The 25,524-nt window shown below is 36.9% G+C and overlaps 1 protein-coding gene across 3 annotated transcripts in view; it reads right to left on the reverse strand.

The window, feature by feature from the left end:
- Nucleotides 1-6,261: 6,261 nt before the first annotated feature.
- Nucleotides 6,262-25,524, reverse strand: part of LOC140140153 (APOBEC1 complementation factor-like) — a 39,166-nt gene continuing 19,903 nt past the window's right edge. For all 3 annotated transcript variants that reach the window (XM_072162012.1, XM_072162013.1, XM_072162011.1), the window contains 4 exons: nucleotides 14,103-14,201; nucleotides 13,119-13,248; nucleotides 8,992-9,207; nucleotides 6,262-7,415 (listed from right to left, as the gene is read on the reverse strand). In XM_072162012.1, coding sequence (XP_072018113.1) covers nucleotides 7,324-7,415; nucleotides 8,992-9,207; nucleotides 13,119-13,248; nucleotides 14,103-14,201 — 537 coding nt within the window. In that variant the 3' untranslated portion in view covers nucleotides 6,262-7,323. The remainder of the gene's footprint in view (nucleotides 7,416-8,991; nucleotides 9,208-13,118; nucleotides 13,249-14,102; nucleotides 14,202-25,524) is intronic.

Below are 25,524 nucleotides of genomic sequence, written 5' to 3' on the forward strand. Positions count from 1 at the left end.
TGTAAATATCCAATGTTAAAACCTCTTAAGGTGGCTCATAAAATGAACTTGAAAAAAAGTAATCTACATTTTAAACAACCTCTAATAAGATGAAAAAATAATATACAGATTTAAAGCTTTTTAACCATACATAAATTGGCAATATAGGCATGTGAATGATGCCAACAATAATAGTAGGGGTGCCAAACACGCTCTTCATTGGATTGGACAATGCTTGGTGTGACACCCCTAATAATACACCCGTGTTTAAATATACAGGGTGAGTAAATTTAAGATAGGAGTAAGGCAATTAGAACAAAAAAGCATAACAATTATTAACACACGATGGTAGCATTCGTAAGTACAATTTAGCACTCTAATATATTGACAAGCAAACAATTAAACTATTGTTTTGAATGAAACATTCAAATTATTATTTTGAGTAAAAATGTTGGGTTTTTTAAAAATCGCCAGACCATGTTCTCACTTTTTAAATAATACATCATGGTCGGACATATTCTTGATAATTTTAACTTACAGATTATTCGCACGAAATTTGAGTTTGCTAAACTTTTGCCCAAGCTCACGATATTCCCTATATTTCGTCAGTGAGCTTGGTTAGTTCATGATACATGGTTTAGTCATATTAATTTGTTTACACAGTGTCTCGAAAATAAGCAATAACATGGTTTTGAATATTCAACAGTCAGGGGTAACCATGATATGTTCTCTACTCTGCATAACATTGTCAAAACATGTTACCATGAATATATATTTTTTGGTGCCTTTCGTAAAATCGAAGGTTCAAATATTTGGCCTTTCGTAAAATCCAAGGTTCAAATATTTGGATAAACCAAAGTTCAACATATTATTTTAACGAGACACGCTATAACCAAATTCTTCATTCACAGAAACTTTACTTACATGCTCATGAATATTCAACAGAATACTTATTAAAAAGCCAATCAGAACAATTTGTAAAACATGGTTTTTAAATCTTCAAATAGGAAACTTCAAACATGCTTTCGAATTAAAAACAATTTTAGTCAACATGGTCATGAATATTCAACATATTTTGAACATTCAACAGTTATCATAACATCTATCCAATCAGAAACAGTTATAGTCTACATGGTCATGCATATTCAACAGTTAAAACAACATCTAGCCAATCAGAAGCAAGGATATTGATCTCCACATCATTTTCAATGCATGATGATTTAATCTCAGTAGTTTAAAATGACTTATTTTCATATTTTTAAAAAGTTTTTATTTTGAGTTGTACACAATTCCTTGACATCACATTTATCAAATGCTTTAGTTCTGTAATTTTAACATATCTCTATAGAAGCAAAGCAAATATCTTACCCTTCCCAGAATCCTTTGCAACATGACACATCACCCAAGTACATGAAATATCACTTCTATTACTTTGTACGGGTTCCTTTTGTTTTATGGGTTGATAGTCGAGAAATAAACATATTTTGCAAGATCTGGATGTGCTCTGTTCATTCAGGTATTTTTTGTCACTATCGACCTTTGTAGCACTAGGTAGCAAATCAGTACAGAAAATTTATGAGAAATGCATTGTGGGAAGTGCAAGATATCTTCTCTACCATTGAAGTACAGGAACTGTCTTTTGGATTTTACAGGAGAGCATTAAATAGCTTTTCTGGAGCCTTCAAGGAGAGCTGTTCAGAGCATTTACAACAGAATGTAAGGAGAGAATGGTCAACTAAGGAGAGCTAAAAATCACTCTCTTATATCAGATTTAAGAAGAGCAGTAGAGAGCAATTGCTCTCACTCTCCTCAAAAGGCAGTCCCTGGAAGCATCTAGAGATATAAAATGCATGGAGTCAAATAGCAGATATTTGATTGATTGTTTGTTTCTACCTAATGTAACTAAAGAATTGGAAGTTTAGTCAATTTATTTGATAGTTCGTAGTTTTTTTCATGATGAAGACACATACCATTACATAAATCCATATAACAGAAATCAATGCTCAACAACCATCACAGGTTTTACAGATAGACAAAAAATAAGTAATGTGCTATTCCATTTAAAATCCACACTCCCCCTGTGGAAGATTTTTGAAACATCTTCCACAGGGGGAGTATGAATTTCAAATGGAATTAACATATTAGGCAACTCCATTTGAAACTCGCCCTCCTTCTGTGGAAGATTCATGTTGAATCTTTCTAAAGAGGGTATAAAAAATTCAAATGGAACAGCATTATGTTCATTCAATTTAAAATTCATACTCCCTCTGTAGAACATATTTCCAAAATCATCCACAGGGGGTGTGTGGATATTAAATGGTATGGCCCAATGCATATAGCAGGACATTTTAGGGCGGTGTTTTTGTTTTGCGCTTCTTGCGGCAAATATCATAACCACCCATTTCAAAGCTTGCAAAAAAAGATTTTGTAACCCATCAGGTTTATGTGTGGGTTTTTGAAGCTGCAAATGATGTAAGTGGCAAAAACTGCGTATAACTACAAAATTCACAACAAATTAATATCGCTATATTATCCCGCCATAAGAATCAAGCGCTTGTCTTGGTGTTCAACTACAGCCCTGTTAGTGAGTCAATCATTACTTTTGTCAGTTTGCAAAACTTATGATGGTTGCACTACCACTAAATTCACAAGTCTATAAATGATCTATCATCCAACAAACTTTGTAAAAGCATCATACCCAAGAGGGCAAAGTTTGAACTTTGCACTTGAGATGATGCTATTGCAAAGTCCGTAAGTATACATAATGGCAGTTCAGTTGGTTCTAGAAACTTTTTAAAATTGTTTTTGAATAAAAATATTATAGTTTGCAGTACTGGTCCTCTCGAGTTGCATACACCACAATGTTGTATAAAATATAAAAGGGCAGTGGTTGTGAAAAAATAAAACTTCTCTTCTTTTTCTCTGTTGTGTTTACCGTTTTGCATGCCAAGACCGGTTAAAATTTTAAAAGAAACACGTCAAAATGATCTGTCTCTCTTCATTGAAAATCGGAATGGTTGATTAAATATTTAGAGCTGATTTCATAATATGCAGATAAAACTTCTAGAATCTGTACTGTTTTTACAAATTGTTATGAAAAATCGCCTCATTTTCTCATCTAAGGCATGCAAAACGACAAACATGTCGCCTATAAACATTTAGTTTGGCACTAATAACACACACACTCTACGCAAATTTCTCGTCACTTTTGATCGCAAGTTTCTTGACATTGAGATGTAATCATCATGCAGATAAGATTGGGCTATTCCATTTAAAATCCACACTCCCCCTGTGGAAGATTTTGGAAATATCTGCCACAGGGGAGTATGAATTTCAAATGGAATTAGCACATTAGCAGCTCCATTTGAAACTCACTCTCCCGCAGGGAAAGATTCAGGTTGAATCTTTCTCAGAGGGTGTATGAAATTCAAACAGAGCTGCCAGATGTGCTCATTACATTTGAAATTCATACTCCCCTGTGGCAGATATTTCCAAAATCTTCCACAGGGGTAGTGTGGATTTTAAATGAATAACCCATTGTTGTTGATTCGCTTTGAATTTGGCATTCGTTAACGCTAAAATGCATAAAATTTTGAACAAGAATTATTAAAATGCACTGCTTTATTTATATACAAGCCCAATAATATTTTTTAATAAATGCATAATACCATTTTACTTCCATACGTTAAAAATGCATAGTTAAGAAGAAATCCATTATTCTTGGCAAGGTATACGTACCATTTTTATATTTTTAAAATTCTAAAAGTTCTCAGAACTTTTTTTTTTTCAATGTTTCAAGATGCAGACTATGGTACCTAAAAATAATTTTTGAATTCATTTAGAATACCATAACACTGTAGGTTTTCAATTCACCAAAAGACATACATTGATAACACACTCTCAGTTACATATTTGTTTCAGAAAGGCACCAAGTTCCGGGAAGCTGCTGAATATATAATTCTCTTTCGTTTTGCGGCAAGAAAATGTTCCATAAGAACCAAGCTTCCGCTCAACTTGCGTACTATATGAAATACACCTAAAGCATGCTTTCATAGCATGCAGTTTTTAACATATGATTGTCGGCATTGGTGTATGAAGTGTTTACAATAGAACATGATAAAACTTCCCAAACCAAATTAAAACTTACCAAAATAATGGTATTCAAGTATAAAGTTGCATTATAAGGTCTAAACAAAATATACTCAAAATAATATGATACAAGTGTTCCCATAGAAATCTAAATGCTACTGAATATATAGGACCCGCAGTAAGCTCATGAAACTATAAAACTATAGGGTTTCCATCGTCTTCTTGAACCTTACAAAATTTTACAAACATCACTCGAGCTTGTTGCTTTCTCATTTCATGGGCAATTCCATTTAAATCTATACACCCCTGTGAAACACACAACCTTAATCCTTAACAATGGGTGTGTTTCAAATGGAGTTACCTGAATGGATGACTCCGTTTGAAATCTACACCCCCTGTGTGAGAGATTAAGGTTGTATCTTCCATAGGAGGGTATATGGATTTAAACAGGAATAGGCAACTTCCTGGTAAGTCTTGTGATTGAACTTGCGCTGCTAAATAGGACAGTGCCCCTTTTATGCAAGTTGGTAAATCGCCCATTCAGTAACTCACTTTTGCTTAAACATTTTGTTTCCTACTCTAAGAAAGGTTCTGCATCTGCATTGGGCTATTACAGTTAAACCATACACCCCCTATGGAAGACATGACCTACACAGGGCGTGTAGATGATGTCAAAAGTAGTCGCTCATTCAGGCAACCTCATTTGAAATTTGCACTCCCTGTGTGGGAAATCAAGGTCATGTCTTCTACAGGGGGTGTAAGGATTTCAACTGGAATAGAACACTCTGCATCAGCAGCTAGCACACTTTGGCAGACAATTATTGTCCCATTTTTAGTACCTTCTGCTATCTTGTGTGAAGCATAAATTTCACATCTTAAGCAGCACTTATATCTTTCCTTCTGCAGTGTTTTTTGGCTTCCACAAGACAGTGATGCAAGTTCATTTTATAAATCCCGCATTAAATCACATCCATAAGCAAAAAAGTACTTTTTTTTGGAAGTGATTTGTTACAATGCACACCTTTTGCATTCAATGGGCTATTCCATTTAAAATCCACACTACCCCTGTGGATGACTTTGGAAATATCTTCCACAGGGGGAGTATGAATTTCAAATGGAATGAACACATTTGCGAGCTCCATTACAATTTCATACACTTTCTGAAAAAGATTCAACATGAATCTTCCACAAAGGGTGTATGAAATTCAAAAGGAGCTGCCTAATGTGTTCATTCCATTTGAAAATCATACTCCCCCTGTGAAAGATATTTCCAAAAACTTCCACAGGGGGTACCACAAACACTGACATCACTTTCTGGAGGAAGTAAAATCACTGGGGTTTGACACCCTCTAAGCAATCTATACTAGTTCTACTAATATGAACCTTCACCTGGTCTTAGCAATACTAGTTTACTTCTATAACCCACCTGTCTAGAAAAATCAAAAGCACTAAGGTTCTGTCATCCTCATTATCTATAGCCTACTAGTTCTACTTAGCTGAACCCACTCGTCTGAAGGAAGCAGAAGCACAAAGGTTCTGTCATCCTCAAACCAATCTATAGCCTACTAGTTCTACTTAGCTAGCTTTAGCTGAACCCATCTGTCTGGAGGAAGCAGAAGCACAAAGGTTTTGTCATCCCCCAAACAATCTATAGCCTATTAGTTGAAGTTCTACTTAGCTGAACCAATCTGTCATGAAGAAGCAGAAGCATGAAGGTTCTGTCATCCCCCAAACAATCTAAAGCCTACAAGTTCTACTTAACTGAACCCACCCGTCTGGAGGAAGCAGAAGCACAAAGGTTCTGTCCACCCCAAACAATCTAAAGCCTACTAGTTCTACTTAACTGAACCCACCCGTCTGGAGGAAGCAGAAGCACAAAGGTTCTGTCCACCCCCCAAACAATCTATAACTAGTTCTACTTCGTCAAAACTAAAGTCCATTTCCTAATTGTTCAGAGTATGTAATGGTCATCATTGAGCTCTTTTCACCACTTCTACATGACCTATGACCTAATGGGTCAACCATCTTGTTCTCATGATTATTGATCAGCGTTGATTGTTCATCACTTCTGCATTCCCGCTCGTATGTGCTTGACCATCACTTGTGGGGCTTGACACACAGCAGATACCTCTGAACAATTTGGACATTTACTTTTTTTTTTTTAAACCCAAAGACTCCTTTCAAATTTTTAAAATTATTATTCTTACTTTACTTGTGATACATTAACAAGGAATGATAAATTCAAACTTTTTGTTTACTTTTACACAACGAGGTAAACAAATTAACAAACAAATAAAGTTGGTGCTCACAAAATAAGCGTGTGATTATGTTTTCTTCCACCGGAGCAACAAAATGCCATTCTACACAATATTCTTTTGTTCAAAACACGGACTTCAAAAATGAAAATGTTTCATAAACGTCTCAAAATTCATCAAAAAATGCTTGCAATAATTTTTAATTCGTAGATTCAAGAACCTATCCCACAACTTATGGTCAAAAACTTCACAGCTAATCACAGCAGTATTCAGAATCTAAATAAGCATTTTAAAATAATACAATTTGTTAATCAAAAATGAATCTTACAGACTCTTAGTCCGGTATCTCTTTAAATCCATCCTTGATCCTGTTCACATTAGAAAATTTTCTTCTTTCGACGAACCTCGAACGAAGATTAAAAATCGTTTTTTCCTAATGTGTACGCACTTTTCTTCCTTCGACGAAGATTAAAATTGCTTCGTTCAACGAAGCTTAAAAGGTTGTTTTGACGAAGATACTTCGTTTGACGAAGCTAATTTTGTAATGTGTACGCTCGCTTCGTTTGACGAAGGAAAGTGATCATGTGACAAGTGAAGTGACCTTCGCCGGCTTTAATAATAGCCGATCGTTAATAGCTTCGTTAATTTGCATGAAATGTGTACAGTGTTATGTCTTCGTTTGATCTTTGTTCAGCGTAATGTGTACGCATGCTTAATTAGTTAATCAAGATTAACTTATCTTTGTCGAATGAAGAAATTTCCTAATGTGAACAGGGTCCTGGCCTGATCTCAAGTCAATCATCTTTATACATCTGAACTGCTTCTAGGTACCGTACATTACAGTATCCTGGTTATTTTTCACTTGGTGACCAGTTCGTAGCACACTTGTTCGCATCCAATGAAGAAAACAAACCACCTTCTATTTTAACGAGCACCTTTCTCTATATACAGACAATATTTTGTAATGAGAATGATAAGCACATCTCCTAGAGCCTACACATTACTGATATTGATAGATTTCTTGCTGGTGATATCCTTGGTATTGTTGATGAGGATAATATGGCGCGGTTGTATCTGGGCCTGCGTCACCTCCTGCAGAGGACGGGAAAAAATGCAAAAATAAAATTACACAGCGACTGTTAGACATGTTATTCTCTTGCATCTTGTTATGGCGGGACCTATTGGGCTATTCCAGTTGAAATCCACATTCCCCGGTGGAAGATTTAGCTAAAGTCTTCCACAGAAGGAGTATGAGTTCCAAATAGAATGGATTATCATGTAGGGCCGTAGCGAGGTCGAAAAATGTATGGTAGCCAAAATACAATATCCCCAAATTTAATACTTAACCCTAACACGAAGGAGTATTACAAAATACTACTTGATAAATGCGCTGTTCATGCGTGCATCTCACATGGTGTGATGACGTAATCGCCCCAAGTGATATATAGGCAAGGTTTCGCTGGCCAGCGAAGCCCAAGACCTGTGGCAAAGTGTCGCCGATCCCATGCTTGGCGTGCAAGGGGTCTCGGGTTTGAATCCCACCCAGAGCAAACAACTTCTTTCTTTCTTTATTCCTTCCTTCTTTCCCTTCCCGTCGCCAAAAAGCCCCTGGCGGGTTAGGGTTAAGATACAAAGAAAAACAACAAATGCCATGGCCTCTCCACTCACTACAGCCCTGCATACTGGTTTCACGTAAATAGGGAGGGAGGAGGGTAAGCCATGAAACAAGACTAGTTTCATTTATAAGGCTTCATTGTTCTGTTGGGTTCCCCTACATACTACGGTAACAACATGATGCAAAGAAATTTGCAACTGTGATCAATGGAATGAAGATGAGAAATCTGATTGAGGGTGACATATGCACAGGAAAAAAATGAAACAAGTAACGGACGAGCAAGCTTAAAGAGAAGAAGATGAAGTACTAGCAAGTTTGCATCTCAAAATTTTGTAGTAGATACTTAATTTTCACCCTCAGACAACTCATTTGAAAGAGTAAATTTGCCATCAATGGTAACCAAGTGATTCCTCAAAATGTAAGGCTGTCATTTTATGTCATAATCTCAGGATGTCTTTAAACACAGACACTCCTGACATTTGAACATGTTGAGATACTCTGCTCATCTTGCATGTCCTTTACCCGTATACAATTCAAGGAAGCATGACTCCCAATAAGGTTCCACAAAGTTGATTCTGAGTTTTTCCTGTGGCATATTTTCAGAAAACAGAAAGTGGTAACTTTTTCATTATTCCTTTCCCCCCGAAGTTTCTTAATATCGGTCAAAATAATTATTGAAAATACGATAGCCACACTCTTCAGGCACAAGCTTATATGTATTGAAGAATATTAAGATATAACCTAGGCACACTCTAGCAGGTATCGTACATGAAGCTAATCCATATTGTGCTCCGAGTAAAAAACAAAAAGTACATGAATTTGGGTCTTATCATCCATAAAAAGAATATTTGATTTCGGAAAATTGCAATAATAAATTCAAATGTGAGCTAGCTTTAATTATGGTGGGCAGACGATGGAAAACTCAGAATTGACTTTGTGGGGCCTAACTCCCAAATTATAAATGGAATGCTTATATGTATAAAAGCATGGTTAAGATGATGCATGATCAAATGAAACCGCCCTTATGAGCAGCAAGCAAACAAATTCAATTACCTTGAGTAACTACAGTACCAGGCAGTATAGGACTCTGAGACGTTGTGACTACATACGTGGCGGCTGTAGGCTGATAGACAGCCCCTGCTGCTATGTCCCCTGCAATGGGGCTAGTTGAAGGCGGTGTAACTTGATACACGGTAGTGGGTGATGTTGTTGGTGATGCAATGGTGTTTGTTGCTATGGTTACAGCGGTGGTGGGACTCTCATCCGCACCTGAAATGAATAAACAAATGAGATGAGAGCAAAAAACTAAAATAAAAATAATTAAGAAGAGTGAGCAGTTATATGAGCAGTAATTATAATTGAACTTTCGATAAATCTTGTAATTCCTTGCGGTCTAACCGCAAGGAATTATGGGATTTACCGAAAAGGTCAATTGTTTGCATGGCATTCAAATGGCTAACTATAAGACATGCAAGCATGGTGGAGCATTAAAATTTGTTTTCTGAAAGTAAAAACTTGACTATACTAAACTTTACTGAATTTTTTGTCAGGCATGCCTAAACATTAACAGTTAGAATCAGGGAAATAATGCTGATAAAACTACAACCAGGGCAAAGTGACCTGGTGAAAGTGACCTGCCGTAGACACTGTGTCAAGGCATTACAAGACGGGCAAGTGCATAGCCAACAATGGAGTGTTACCGTAATTGTAACAGACTTTAACAAGGTCTTTATCATGGGTCAACTGTCCCACCCTTTTTTGTCTAGATGAGCCACATGGAGAGCAGATTTTTTGGGGGAGGGGGAGGGTGAAGGGGGATGGGGTGGGGTGGGATCTGCAGACATTTTGAGCCTGGGAGTGATATCTTGACCCAAGGACAAAAGACCTACATGTATTAACAACCAGTATGGCATGCGACGGTAAAATGACTCAACAAAATCTTCCTTGGACTTGAACCACTTAGTAATAAAGACTAAACAAGAAACCTGCAGATCACAACAGTGACATAGCGTGGGTCATCACATGGGGAGCCCTGACCATGATGGGGGACACCGGGTCTGATGGGGGGGGGGAGCCACAAGCCATTTTTTGGCAATTTTTCTATGGGATTTTTTAAAATTTCAGATCGATTGGGGGGGGGCATGTGTTCCCCATGCCCCTATGACGCTACGCCACTGGATCACCCAACATGGCCGTTTGACTCCATATTGGGGAGTTGGACAGTATTCCACTCAAGACCTCAATAATCAAGGCCTTCGGCTAATGAATTGATCATTACTTATATTTTAGAGGAGGCAGTGAATATTTCATTATTCACACACCACTGATATATAAAATGTGAGTAAATGCACTTTAAATGGCACATCAACAGTGGCGGCACCAGGAATTTTTTCCTGCAAAGTGAATGGGGGGGGGGGCAAAGTGAATTTCAGAAGGGGAAATTTTCGTAATTTTGGGTCGGGGGAACGGGGGGGGGGGGAAAGATTTCTGACTGGGGAGCATTTTCCCCCCATAGCGACATCACTGCACATAAAACTAAATGCTAGTCTTGACAAAATGTTGTGTTAATAAAGCAATTAAAAGCAGCAACATTAATACATGCAATTGCAAGAAATAAACATTTAAAAGAGAAAGCCCATGCATGAGTGCAAGAATAAATAAAATAAAATAAATTAACTAGAAAGAAACATGTTGGAATAGTTTGTGCCTGATATCCAAACTGAAGAACCACCACAGTTCTTTCATGTCAAAACCATGTTGAGTGCCACCCCCAGTGGTGTAGTGTCATAGGGGCAATCGATAGCAAAAATTAGATAAACCCATAGGAAATGTGCGAAAAAGGGCTTGTGCCCCCTAATCACTAATCAGACCCAGTACCCCCAATCATGGTTGGTGCCCCCAATATGATGATCCACGCTATGCCACTGCCCTCCCCCCCCACACACACACACACAGTAATCCTAGAGTGTAAATCTGAAAGTCTGGTTTGTTTCAATAATTCTGACCACCTGTGAATTCTAAAGTGTCCAAATCTTCAAATGTTTTTTTAAGTGCTCATCCATACCCTGTACAAAATGTTTTGCCAAACAAACTAATTGCTGGTTATCTCTGAAAAGTGTTATCAAACTTAAGACACTATTAAGCAGTCCCTTTGTCAACCCCAGTTCAATTTGAAACTGTTATACCATAGAAAGCATATCATGATCACTTTCAAAGCAAGAAATCTTACTTCCTTTCAACTTTCTCTGCCTTTTCCCACTATCTCTCTCACTGAATACAAACCACCTGCAAAGGTCAAACTCAAGTCAAGTACCATAGGACACCAGACATTAAGGCCATGTAAAATTAATATTTTGGTTCTCGTCCCCTCCCTCCTCATTTTTTTAGACTTTGGAATGATTTATGAAATCTTCATACATATAAATAAGTTTATTAGAGAACAAGCATCACTTCCAAGTCTTTTTGTGGTACTTTAGGGGGTTTATCCCTCAGAATCTCACATTTGAAAAAAAAAAAAAGGGCCCCATCATTTCCTCGAGCACTGTTGGAGACGACCGAAGACTACTGACAATGCTAATTTTGCATTGAAAAAAAAAAAAAAAAAAAAAAACACCTCCCTCCCTCATCAATTCATGAAAATCCTCTGGACGAGAACCAAAACATTAATTTTATACGGCCTAACTTTGGCATGTACATCTTCAGGAGCCACATCCTGATAGGGGCTCCTTTCCCGTGGTCACTTTGTTGTGGTTTCATCAGCCCCTCATTCAAAGCAAGTATTGTTTCTGCCCAGAAACCCTCACTTGTTTACTAATTCACATCAATTTCTCAGAATGGCCAGGTCTGATGACTGTCTATGCTGGGCGAGGCATTGAACCAGCACGCTTGAACTTGCCCCACTTTCAAATGGAATATTTTTAGTGAGTTTGATTCTTCACAGAGAATATTTGGTGCATTTTTACAAAAATTCTACATCATTTGTTTGACTAAATTTACTAAAATAAAATTTTCCTGTGCCCTGGTCAATTTGCTTTGAATTGGCATTTTCAATATCTGTTACTGTTGTTCCCACGGTCTAATCAGGAACAGGGCTATTTTCGAAACTGTTTTCATTCCAAATGGTTGTATGAATGCAATTTTCTGTGGAAGGTCATAAACCCTTTGCTCCGAAGAGTCATTTGTCACTCTCCTGAAGATATTTGCGAGAAATGTCCCTTCGGAACAACTGAAACCTTTCTGAGCAAAAACATGCTTGTCACTCTTGGAACACATGCATGACCCTTCGCAATAAACATGTGAAAACTCATCAGAATATAGACCTTTTGGAGTTTGGATCAACAATCATTCAGAATTTACTACTTTTGGAGATACTTGTGGAGAAATGACCCTTCGGAACAACTGAAATCTCACACAATATCAGTTTTGGGCAAGTTAGGCTCTTCTCGCTACTGGCATTACTCCCCTTAGTACATATATCTTTCTTAACCTACTCTTAGCATGCAGGGAATGTAGCAAGAGCCTTGGGCCCATGTTCAAGGAGCAGGGCAGGGTCCTTTTGTTAAAAATCTCCTTTTCCCCCAATTTCATTTTCGGTTTTGCTCTGGCCTCGGAACCACGTCTACCTTGTCCATCCGCTTGCTACGTCCCTGTTATCATGTTTCCTTTGCAATGTCAAAGATACAAATTTTGCTACATCAAAATGCTTTCACCTTCATTTACACACCTAACATGAGTAAATGATAAATAACTAGAAAAGCTAAAGGGTGAGCCCTAAAAAATGTTTGATTGGCGTAACATAAAAAATTAGGGTATATAGATAAAAAGGGATTTTTTTTACTTTTCAAGCTGTAAATTGCATTTGATGAAGGCCTTGAAATATTTTTTTTAAATTAATTAATTAATTAATTAATTAATTTTTTATTATTTTTTTGCAAGTCAGGGTACTTTTAGGGTCAGTCGGGTTACGCCAATCAAATAATTTTTTTTAGGCCTGAGTGACAAATACCTGCATGTAGAAATGCTAGCCCCGTAATGTGGTGAGCAGTTATGACTAGTAGTATGCTGGTGCGATGAAGACATTCAAAAAGATTGTGAAATTTTTTTGTAAGCATTAGATGGACTTTACCTGCTCCGGTATTTTAAGGAGGAGCGCTGTACGTTTCTTTAGACAAAGGTCTTACCGTCGAGTGGCATGCCAAGCTGAGACAAGACAAATTCTGCTGCAAATATTTTGGCATCATCTGGATTGGAGCAGAGCTTAGACGGCTGGAAACCATTGGGGAAGTTAGCACCCAGTGCTGGAATGGTTACCTGGAAAAAAAGAGAAGATAAATTATATAGGCTTAAAATAGTAGAGGTGTTCTCGACACGATTGCTAAAATATGACAAACGTGTGTCGACACTCGTGATGAGATCTAAAGTGCTGAAAAAAGTCAATAGATACGCTCGTAAACTTAAAATCACACCAATATGCGTTGCGATCGCCGACTTCCAGTGTAAACATAGTTCTACTTCCAGGTCCATGTTAACTTCTGGAGGTAATTTTCGACTTTCCGGAGAAAAATTATTGTACGGTAAGCTTATTTGGACAAAATATCATGGAAATTCCTGGGTTTTTCTTTTTGATATATCATGTGTCGTTTAGTGCACATGAACAGAGCACATCCAGGTCTTGCAAAGTATGTTTATTTCTTGACTATCAACCCATGTGACGCAAAATCACATAACTAATTAGCTATGCACAGCAGATAGATTTGTATTTACTCTCTATGTAAAAAGAGCTGTGTATCATTGGGACCTCTGGAGGACAATAGACCGAATCGGGGAGGGAGGGGGGCTAATTTGCTATGAACAGCATATAGATTTGTATTTACTCTCTATGTACAAAGAGCTGTGTATCATTGGGACCTCTGGAGGACAATAGACCAAATCGGGGGGCTAATTTGCTATGAACAGCAGAGAGATTTCAGTTTGATTTGTATTTACTCTATATACAAAGAGCCGTGTGCATAATTGCGACCTCTGAAGGAAGTAGACATAATCGGAGGGGGGGGGGGGGCGGTATTTATTATATATACAAAGAGATGCACATAGAATCCGGGTGGGGGTGGGGGGGATAATGGACTGTGCACAGCAGGAAGGTTTCACTTAAGATTTGTACTTACTCTGTATACAAAGAGCTGCACATCATTGGGACCTCTTGAAGACAGAAGACTGAATCCTGGTGTTCCCCACTGATTCTTACTGCATAGCTCTTCTAGCACCTGCAGATTGAAATAGAGAAAATACTTCCATGTTATACCTAATTCACAAAGATGTTCGAGAAAAGTTTTATTGCATTGCACCTTGACCATTGCCCAAAATGGTGAATCTTGCTCTGATGGACGTGCCAGCTTTGTTAATGAGCAACATAGGCGACACTTTGTGTTCCCTTGAGCGCTGCTGTGCCCTGAACAAAGTTCTTACCTATTTAGACTCGTTATCAGCCAATCAGAATACCCGTTACGATTGAATCAGCCAATTAGAACCACTTCCTTGTTTACGCATTGTACGCACATCATGGAAGCAAGTGTAATGTTATAATGGTCCACATTTTGTGACACTTTCCAGCAACAGGGAACGCCATTCACTCAGTCCGACATCTGGGAACATTGTCCCCTTTGCACAAGTGTGCACATATCAACCAGCTTGACAGAGGGGCATTGCACATGCGCACACTAGTTTTACATGGCTTTTTCCTCTGTGTGATGTCAGCCTAACTGAGCAAATGAATTGGATGTTGAAGAGAATAGAGTCCGTCTTGCTGATCATGATATTAACAAACTTTGGGCCAAGGGCGCACCTTGAACTTGGATGCTCTCCTATCTGACACATGCTACTCCAGTTGAAATCCATACCACGGCATATATGGAAGACATGATCTTTTTCTCTCACACAGGGGGTGTAGAATTCATATGGGTTGACTCAATTTGAAAACTACACCCCATGTGTGGGAGATTTAGGTCATGTCTTCCATGTTCGCCAACTCCCTGGTAACTGGATCATGCACCTTTTGGAATTGGTAGTACATGCCATAGACTTTGTGTTGCGATCATTTCGGTCGTGGTGCAGAACTCAAAAGCGTGATCCAGTTGGCATGGTGATAATCGGATTACACGTAACACTTCGCTGGCGAATTGGGGTGTATGGAATTGGATTTTAACTAGAATTACCCCATGCATCTGAGCTAACCCACAGATTATAGAAGATAACCTGTGGTTAACCAGTAAGTCATCTGCACGCAACTTTTATTCAGAGACTATTTTTAGAGACTTTTTAAGGCTTTTTTTAATCCCTTTTTAAAAATTAGTACAAAATCCTGGGGGATCTTCTTCATAATCATATACTGGTGGATTTTGTAAATATGTCAAAATGTTGGGATCTGTCAAGCCAGCATCATCCATGTTTATCAGTGGCGTAGCTCAAGTCATCCAATAGGGGGGGGGGGCACCGATCACCGACCATGATTGGGGGGACACTGGGCCAGAAGGGGTGGGGGAGGCACAAGCTATTTACGAAGCTTCACCAGTCTCAAAATCAATGGTAACTAAAACGACACTTCATAAAATCCATTTCGCTAATATGACTTATGATTGATCCCTTTTGTAAGGTATAAGGATTTACTACAGTGACCTTTCATAAATTTAAATCTAGTTAAAGGGTATTCGTAAGTTACAAACCATTTCAGTTACGAAGGGTTAAAAGTTTAGTGCAAAACCGCTATACACCCTTGATGATGTTCATGTATATTATTGATGTGCACATCTTTACTACACACATTCAGTCAAGATTAATAGGTAAATTTTCACGGGAAAATTTTCTGGACACGTGACCAATGCGTATCAATGTGAGTGCAACCTCGAGCCTGATCTCTGACCCCCGGCGGTGACCTCGCTATTCAAGTCTTAGTAATTTTGAATTGGAATAGTATTTTTGACCGCAATTTTGATAGAAATTTGTGCATTGCAAATTTATTAAATATTATGTTATCTTAGTTTCTTCACAATATCATCAAAACGTAATTTCAAAAATATCTATCTACGGAAAAAAATTATTTATCTACGGAAACTCTTACCATAATATTATTAACTTATGACAAGTAACTTATTTTGCATCAAAGAAGAATTCTTCCTATTCAAATACATTGGAAGAACACCCGCTGTGCTCGGGGTCACATTCCATAATGCTAATATGTCTGCGCCCATGGGTGTCACGTGTCCAGAAAATTTTCCCGTGAAAACCTATTAATTCTGACTGACATTGCATTTCCTCTTGATTGCGCAGTAACGATATGCACATCGGTGATAATCAGGGCCGGATTTACCATAGAGCCAGATGGGCCTGGGCCCAGGGCCCCCCATAATTGCCCTGTGCAGTGTGCATCTTCCATTTTTGCCGAAAAAACACCATGTTTTGGGCCAAAATAAGGTACAAGAATTGCACAATTTTGAGCGCTTCGCGTGCACTGGCCTGTTATATATAGCAAAATTCGGCTTCAATTTGGGCTATTTAATTTTTTTTTCGTGCGCGAATCTAAAACCATGGCCACTTGAGTGCACATGCCTTCCTCACAGTGCATTTGGGGCCTCCAAATTTTGGCCTGGCCCAGGGCCCCCAAAAAGATAAATCCGGCCCTGGTGATAATGATATATTATAAGGATTGTGCAACTAGATCTACAACACAGTAAATTTTAATAATGGTTCTGCACCTAATCAATAAATTGTAAGGAAACCCTATATTCGCTGCCAGTGCATGTTAGTATTTAGTAACCATTGGTTACTGGTTCAAGCCTGGGCTCGTACACCTGTTTCGAATTATGATATGCCATGCCATAGGCTTTGTGTTATGATCATTTCGATCAGTGGTTTGTAACAAAAGGTGTGTTTAGACGGTAGCCTACTTTTGAAAGTAACTAACAAGCGAGCCAGCAATTCTCGCTATTACGCAATAAGGCGCCGCCAGCGGTTGCGATGTAATCGTGATGTATCATGGGAAAAGGTCGACATCCAAGTCCGCGCATACGAATATTACCATGCTATTACATAGGAACATGTGACAATATTGTTTTAGTTTGTCAAAATAAAGGTGTTACACGCGAATCGATACTCAATAATACTTAATAATGTGATTTGAAATGTGCACAATTAATTTTTTCTCTATCGATTTGCGTGTAATACCGTTATATTGACAAACTAAAAAATATTGTCACATGTTCCTATGTAATAGCATGGTAATATTCAGATTATGCTGGACTTGATGTCGACCTTTTCCCATGATACATCACGATTTTCCCATGATACATCACGATTACATCGCAAATCCGCTGGCGCGCCCTTATTGCGAATAGCGAGAATTAAATTATGCTACAAGCGAGTGTGTGTCCACATGGAACGGACTTGTAAGCCAACTCAAAAGTAAGAGTGACCTTCACTAGCTTTCACTGGTAAATTATGCCATGATTATGCACAATCAGAATAGGATTGGGTCATCAAGGTCATGCTTACAAGTTACAAGCGAGTTTACATGCAAGTTTTGTTTACACTGGGCTTACATTCGAATGTAGCTCGCTAAATACAAGATATCTTACATGTAAAATGCGTCACTTGTAACTTTTAGGCGGGCACTACATATTGAATGTAGTTACAAGCGATCGTCTGAACAAGCCTAAAGAAAGCGTGAGCCAGTTGACCTAGCAATGGTCATACGTGCACTACGACAGCGAATTATACCCGAGCACTAGACAATCCAAATGATGGTATCATTATTTTGCCTAACTTTACATCAATATTGATTTTCCTAATTTTATGACAGTCTCACTCATTCACTTCTCATGCTTTGTAAGGGAACAACCCAAAATTTCGATGAAGCCCTATAAACGAAAGTCCTTTCGTTAGGGAGTGAGGGGGTCAAAAAGTCCGATTACGTTTGTAAAAAAGTAGTTAAAACATCGGTCAAAGTTGATCATTTTTTAAGGATTTAATATATAATTGTAAAATTCTAGTATTTTCTGAAGTACGATACATTTTACAGTGGTTGCTTCAAAATGATTTCAAATAAATATAGAGTGCAGTACTCGCAACCTGCAACTTGTATTGTAAGTTCATTTTTAAAGCAGCTGTACCGCACTTTGATTCTTTTTTATTTGAAAATCCAGCAAGTCCTAATTTTGTATGAAGAAAAATACTTCAATATTAAAATAGAATTATTGTTTCTTAAACGTGATCAATATCCTAGCAATGTCGCACCCCTCCACAACCCCATCGATCATAGCGATGGCCCTGTGCCCAATGAATACGGGTTGGAATTTTCGATATTTGACACTTACGTTAGAGGAGAGGGGGGAGGGGGTTAGCCTTCTAACGAAAGGACTTTCGTTTATAGGGCTTCGTCGAATTTGTGGGTTGTTCCCTAAAAAGCCCATAAAATGTGTAAATAAACTTGCAACTTCCCCAGAATGTTTTAGTAGGCAGTTGTTTGTCTTATTATACTTAGAATATAATTTCTTCTGTTACTTTTAAAAGGTTTAAAACTACTCCTAGCTATGACATACTCTCCAAATGCAAGAGTGAAAATGAGAGAATTTCACACTATTCAAGTGTGTCTACAGTGATTCACTCCCAAAAGAGTGAAATTTCGCTCCATTGAGAGTGATTACCATTAAGAGTTAACATTCGCTCTTGTAGTACATTTAGAGAGTAGGACCTACCTAAAACAAGCATTCCAGAAATGAAAACACAAGCAAAGGTTGTTTCTAGTTTAAGTCTTATGCAAATTTTGCACTAATTTATTTAGTACTTCAAAAATTATTAAACAGTGTACTGAGAGAATCTTTTACAGTTTTATTTAATCTCTACTAGCTACATTAATTTAATACATAAAGAAATTTGTTATAGGCCGAAATAAGTTGAAGATAATTAATATACAGAAAGTAAAAATTCAAATTAATTGTGGATTATGACTGATAATTAGTGACAACAGGAAGTAAAAAAGCATTGTAACAATTTGTGTTTTCATTTCTTTCTTGCTTGTTTGTTTTTATAGTGACATCAATTTTTTCCCCATCTTTCAAAAAAAAAAAAAAAAGGAGCCCAGCTCAAATTATGGCGACACAGTGAGAAATATGAAAAATACTAAATAGATTAGCCCCTTAAAATTAGTACCTTTCCATTCAAATTACTACACAAACACCTATCAGGAAACCTTAAAGGAGTATTTTGTGATCCGCAGCCTTATCCCCCACCCCAAACTTTAAAATCCAAATTCCAAAAGAGATAACAATTTATACCATCAGAAACCTGGGAATTCATACATCATGATTGCAAATTCATGACTTGCAAAATCCAATGCCCGAATCGACTGAACTTTTGGAAATGAGATTTTTTTCATGGATATCTATTGAACCATACCCTAAAATAGAATGCAAAAATCACGTAATACCCCTTTAATGTTCTAGGTACGAGAATAAATTGACAGAGGAACAGAAAATTTACTTTAGTTTACAGGGTAGGAAACTGAATATTTTATGATCATACCTCTAGCCGATTGCCCTTTCTAGGATGAGCCTGTACCATAATCACAAGTTGAAGTGCAAGAGCAAATTGCGCTATTCCAGTTGAAATCCATACCCCCTGTGGAAGACATATTTATCCTTCTGCACAGGGAGTGTAAATTTTATTTAAATGAGGGTTACCTGAATGGGTAGGTGATTCCATTTGAAAACTGCACTCCCTGTGTGGGAGATTAAGGCCATGTCTTCCATCTGGGGTGTATGGATTCTAACAGGAATAGCCCAATAAATTACCACACCTCAAATAGATAGTTACAATAGTACAAATTTGAGAACAATGCATGTAGCTACTAGCTAGGCTGATTATGTTTTATCTGATAAGCATTGAAAAGCCAAGTTAAAATTTTGTGAGAACTGGGACAAATGGGGAGGTATTATTATCTCAATCTAAATTACAAAGTTCACTCACCCTATTAAGTAATGCTACAAGAATTGACCTTTTGGATTTGAGACTCAAATATTTGGTCTCCATTTTACTAGCCTGTATGTTCAGTAGTTATTTGTACACAGGGTTGCCCAGACCAAATTGTGGGTCAAATAATCAAAAAGTTACCCAATAGGCCTATACTCTGGACCATTGGTTTTTATGGAACAAAAAACTTCTAGATTTAAAGTTGTGTGAGCCAATGTTGAAAAGTCGCTCAATGTTTTCATAAAGCACTGGTTTCTATGGGACAGGAAAATGTCAAAAGTTATAAGAAAAATGAGAAAAGTTGCCCAATTGGGCTACTAAACTGTGACTTTGGCAACCCAGTTTGTACCAATTCTGAACTGTACGATATTTGAGCTATGAGAAAGGCAACAGCCGATTTGGCTTGACTATCTCGGTTAAATATTAGTTGTGCGAGATAAAACCTACTACTAAAGCGACCTTTTACCTAAAACTTAAACTAGCTGAAGATCCTTATCCCAGGATACCAGTCCTGCTGTTGCACATGGTAAATTAAATTAAGAATTAACATAATGGCGACTATGAATGTTAATTTGTGTCTTCAAAATGTGCATGTGTGGACCTAAAAAGGCTAGAACATGTTTGAATGGTTTTACATTTTTACTACCATATTTATCCTTCTGAAGAACACTATCATCAATACTTTTTCCCTCCGACTATTTTAAATGAAACCATCTGTTGTCGATTTTGAATTCTTTCCTAAAGTATATAATATAACATGAATTAAGAGTCAAAACTTCTAAACATGTACTTGAAGCCCATCAACAGAAATCGTAGGCTCTTATTCTAAATAAATATAGCCAAGAAATCATCAAATTGAACCACTGAGCAAAACTGTCATTGAAAACACTGCATTTTGATACCCATTTTAGCAAGGCCTGTGTATGAACAACGAAAGAAATTCACCATCAAAGACCTTCATCTATCATGTCAATTGAGTCAAAACTCAATTCACCCTCTGATGTGATGTAGGCTTGCCCTGCTTTATATAAAATCTGAGTACAGCATACAGATCCATTGCTCATGATGGTCAAGCCTTGAAATCACCAAATTGAACCACTAGGCAAATTATTGGCATTGTAAACACTGCATTTTGATGGTCAAGCCCTCTAGGATCTTCTATTTAGAGAGCTTGTTAACCTTGCATCCACCCCCTTGCATCATTGTGTACATAGTTAACAATCTGTTAATAGCCTGTTGACAAATGAGATTTAGGCTAGCTTCAGACTCCGTATTGTACGTACAATATTGTATGTACAATACTTTTCGTGACGCCAAAAAGTATTACACGTGCAATAAATATACGTGCCACGACGAGTTGAATCAGATTAAATAACGCGCTATAACCCTGACGGTTCATTGTTTGCTAAATCCAAGCGAGGTCACCAGAAAATCTATGCAAGAGAAATTTCTACTGCTGCTGATGAAAAATCCGTGCGTTTGGAGGTTTTTTTCTGCACTTTACCAGTAGCCCTAATAAATTCATAAAACAATAAAAATCAAATAAAGATTTAGGGCAAATGTTTTTACTCACTGCTCATCTGATCCACTTTCCCAGGAAACTAAATACCGATACTCCTTAGTTTTTCCCTGACTTTCCAGACATAATTATGAGTAAACATCAAATTTAATGTTTACAAAACAATATCAATAATGTAGGCCTACAAACATTAAAAAAGAGGGCCTAAGAGTATGTCTATTTTAATCATATACTAATTCCCCATGCCCAAACATATCTTATTATGAAATCGTGTAATGGAACCCAAATTCCAATCAAAAATAAAAACAAATTTGTTATCAAATACACTAGGCCTATACATTGTATTATAGGAATTTAATAGATGGTTCATTTTAATAAATAAATAGATTAACACGGGTAATGGACAAGAAATATTTGGCAATACCGGATTTACCAGAGAGCCAGTGGATAAAGAAATTAATTAAAATTAAAACAAATTAAATGAGAAAATGAAAGCAAGGACATTTGGCGAAGTATTGGTTTAGAATTCGAAGGAGTCCTAAATGTTATCCTGGCCCCAGAACACTGATTAATGTAAATTCGACCCATAGTTATTTATCTACTTTTGCCAGCATTCAACCTGTTCAATGTGATTTATGCCTATTTTTAATAAAATTCCGAAATCTGACGTATCAACGTTGTATCGTGCACAAATTATGATTCGATACTATTTCATTTGACACGGTTGTATGGATTTCAGAAGATCGGTCCTATAATAGATATCGATTAGAGAATTACAGCAACAGGCTTTGAGGATGCCGTAATCCTCTTGACCATCAACCAATCAGAGAGACATATTTCAGAAATATATTCGTATGGTTGCAACTCTTTCAACTCTGAAATATATATTTCAAGTAATCTCGTTTCACACTTTGGCTTGCAATAAAGCCACGAAGGGGCGGTAATGTTAATATACGATTTCAGTCAAATATTGGTGCAAATATACGATTTCGGTCAACTATTTGGCTATCCTTTGCCCAAAATTATGAAATGTTTATTAGTAACAACAACTCTTAGGAGGGTTTTCGAGTAATTTTAGCGAAATAATGAGGTTAAATAAAAGAAAACCCACTTACAATTTTGGACGCTTAACTGTGGTGTTCTAGGGAATTAAAATATCACAATTAACATGTTTAATTCAAAATCGTTGTCCTACAAGCACATGTTCAGATTGTGTGAACATTACAAATACAAACAATAAGGTTGAAAAAAAAAAAATTTAAAATGATTTTAAAAGATCGTCTATTTTGTAGCTTTATGACACTGAATAGGCGAAATATCTGCCTCTGACGAAAAAAAAAATGTTTTCCATGCTGATTTGTTTTTGTAACAAGTACCGTATGTCATTTCAAAAAGAAAGAAAAAAAGGCGGATATTACTTTTAAAAACTCAACGCATTACTATTAATACGCCTATAATTAATGAATGAAAAAGTATAGAAGGCGTTGCATCCGGTTCTGATGAGGGTGGAGGGGCACAAGCCGTTTTCGGCAGTTTTCCTGTGGGATTTACTAATATTTCAGATCAATGGGGGGGGGAGGGCTTCCGTGCCCCTAACGCTACAGTTACTGCATTAACACGTTTATGGATGTATTGTGATGATCATAAGTAGGCCTATCATAACATGCCTCAACGATATCAATATGTAAAAAGGTGTTGCAAATTCATAACACAGCGTGTTATAATGTAACGAATGCTATGCCAAAACTTTAAAAATTAACAAAAATATCAGTATCAATAAAATCAGAACCAGAATAAAATACAAAGGCCTACAAATAACACTTTTAAACTTTCTAAATCAATATATGACTAAATATCAGTTATCAATCAATCAATCAATCAATCAATCAATCAATCAATAAATAAATAAATAAATAAATAAATAAATAAATAAATAGACCTAAATAGATAAATCTATAAATAAATAAATAAGATCTGAATGTGCCATTTATATTATTATTACAATTTTAATATTATTAATATTAGGGCCTAGTATTAATACGACGTATTATTAACTTTAAAAAGGTGCCCATTGATTATATAATAATTCAAGTACAGTTGAATCATGGTAGGTATTATGATACCTACCATGGTTGAATACAAGAAGACATTAAAAGATGTTCATCATTCCGTGCACTCACTAAATTTAGAACTCTTAGAAATTTGGCAACTCCGTATCAATTAAGCAACCTATGATTGTAGCAAAATATATATTTTCCCGGTACATACTATTTATTGCACGTGTAATACTTTTTGACGTCACGAAAAGTATTGTACATACAATATTGTACGTACAATATGGAGTCTGAAGGGCGCTTTAGACAGGGGAGTTGCACAATTAAACAATTTGTCCTAAGCAGCTTGACTTGTGATAAATCATAAACTTAGCCCCTCATTAATGTCCAGGGTCTTATTTATCAAGTCCAGGGCCCCATAAAATATTCAGAATGATACTTGAATCCAAACATGTGCTTTGTGTTTCAACTACTGTAAATTCACTAGGATCCACAACATGCTCATCTATCAAGGCGCAGTTCTTTAACCCCAATACATTTGCACATTCAATGAATGACCTTTAAAATTTTAGGTACAGAAACTTATACTCTGAAACTTGAGGTCAAATTTTGCACAAAGATTGTTTAATTGAGGTTATTAAACTATGCCATTGGGACGAGGCCATTGTGGTCCATAATTGTAACAAAAGCATGAAAGCTTTTGGTGTTCCTGTGTGAAGTTCAAAGAACACAACACTGGGTGAACAAAAGATGCTTTTAGTGCATTTAATTTTAAAACACAGACCTTAAAATTCCTTCTAGAGCCTGTGATTAAAATAACCCCAAACTTGAGATGGCATTACAGGGCCTACCATGTTACAATACAATGCCAGAGTACTTTAACTTTAATACCCCTTCTTTTGATTCAGAAGAATTTGGAGAATTGCTTATCGTCATCAAATTAATTTGTCAGTTTTATAGATTCAACTAGCTATATTATAAATTGGGTAAATTATGCTGAAATTTTTAGGTAGATCTCCGTAATACGCCCATTAATTCTGAATATGCCTGGGATTCTAGAAGGAAATAAATCAATTTTGCTATGTGTGATCTTCAATCTAGTTCATGTTTGAGGCCTAGAACATTGCTATAAATTTGCTAAGTCCATACTGGTATCATGCATTGTCAGAAAAAATATCATTATAATTGACATACTGCACACATGCTTACCTAAGTTGGTACCTACACTTTATAAGGCAATTGTGCTATCATAGCTATCAATTCTCTAACAGACCAAAAGCGCTGAACCCATTATGTTTTTCCTTTATAGCATTTTATCCATACTCATTTTATTCCCAGCATTATATGCCAGAACCATTTCTATGTACGTACATTACAATTAAATGAACTAATTAATTATGTCTTAATTATTTTATTACCATTTGCTTGTGTTTTTCTTTCAATAAGTGCTTGTGCTTTCATTTCTTATTTTCAAAATACAACATTAACCCTAACCGCCTAAGGGCTTTTTGGCGACGGGAAGGGAAAGAAGGAAAGAATAAAGAGAGAAAACAAAGAAAGTTTTTTGCTCTGGGTGGGATTTGAACCCGAGACCCCTCGCATGCCAAGTACTGGTTCGGCCACACCTTGCCACGGGTCTTGAGCTTGGCTGGCCAGCGAAACCGTGCCTATATATCACTTAGGGCGATTGCGTCATCACACTGCATGGGATGCACGCACGAACAGCGCCTATATCAAGTAGTTTTTTGTAGTATTTGGTCCTGTTAGGGTTAATAATCTTGATACATATTTGCAGTATATCAACCCGATGTTAATACTCCCATATTATATGAGGATGCAATTTCAGCAAGAATCAGAGAATGAATTCTTGCAATGATCATACTCCTACAATTGTTTTGCAAGAATAAAGACTGATTAAATGTAAAAAGTTTTAGAAACAACATGTTGGTATAAATTACAATTTATGAGAATCTCACTCCGGTCAAAAAAAATTGT

The sequence above is a fragment of the Amphiura filiformis genome, chromosome 18 (genome assembly GCF_039555335.1).
Source record: "Amphiura filiformis chromosome 18, Afil_fr2py, whole genome shotgun sequence".
In the NCBI taxonomy this organism is placed as follows: Eukaryota; Metazoa; Echinodermata; class Ophiuroidea; order Amphilepidida; family Amphiuridae; genus Amphiura; species Amphiura filiformis.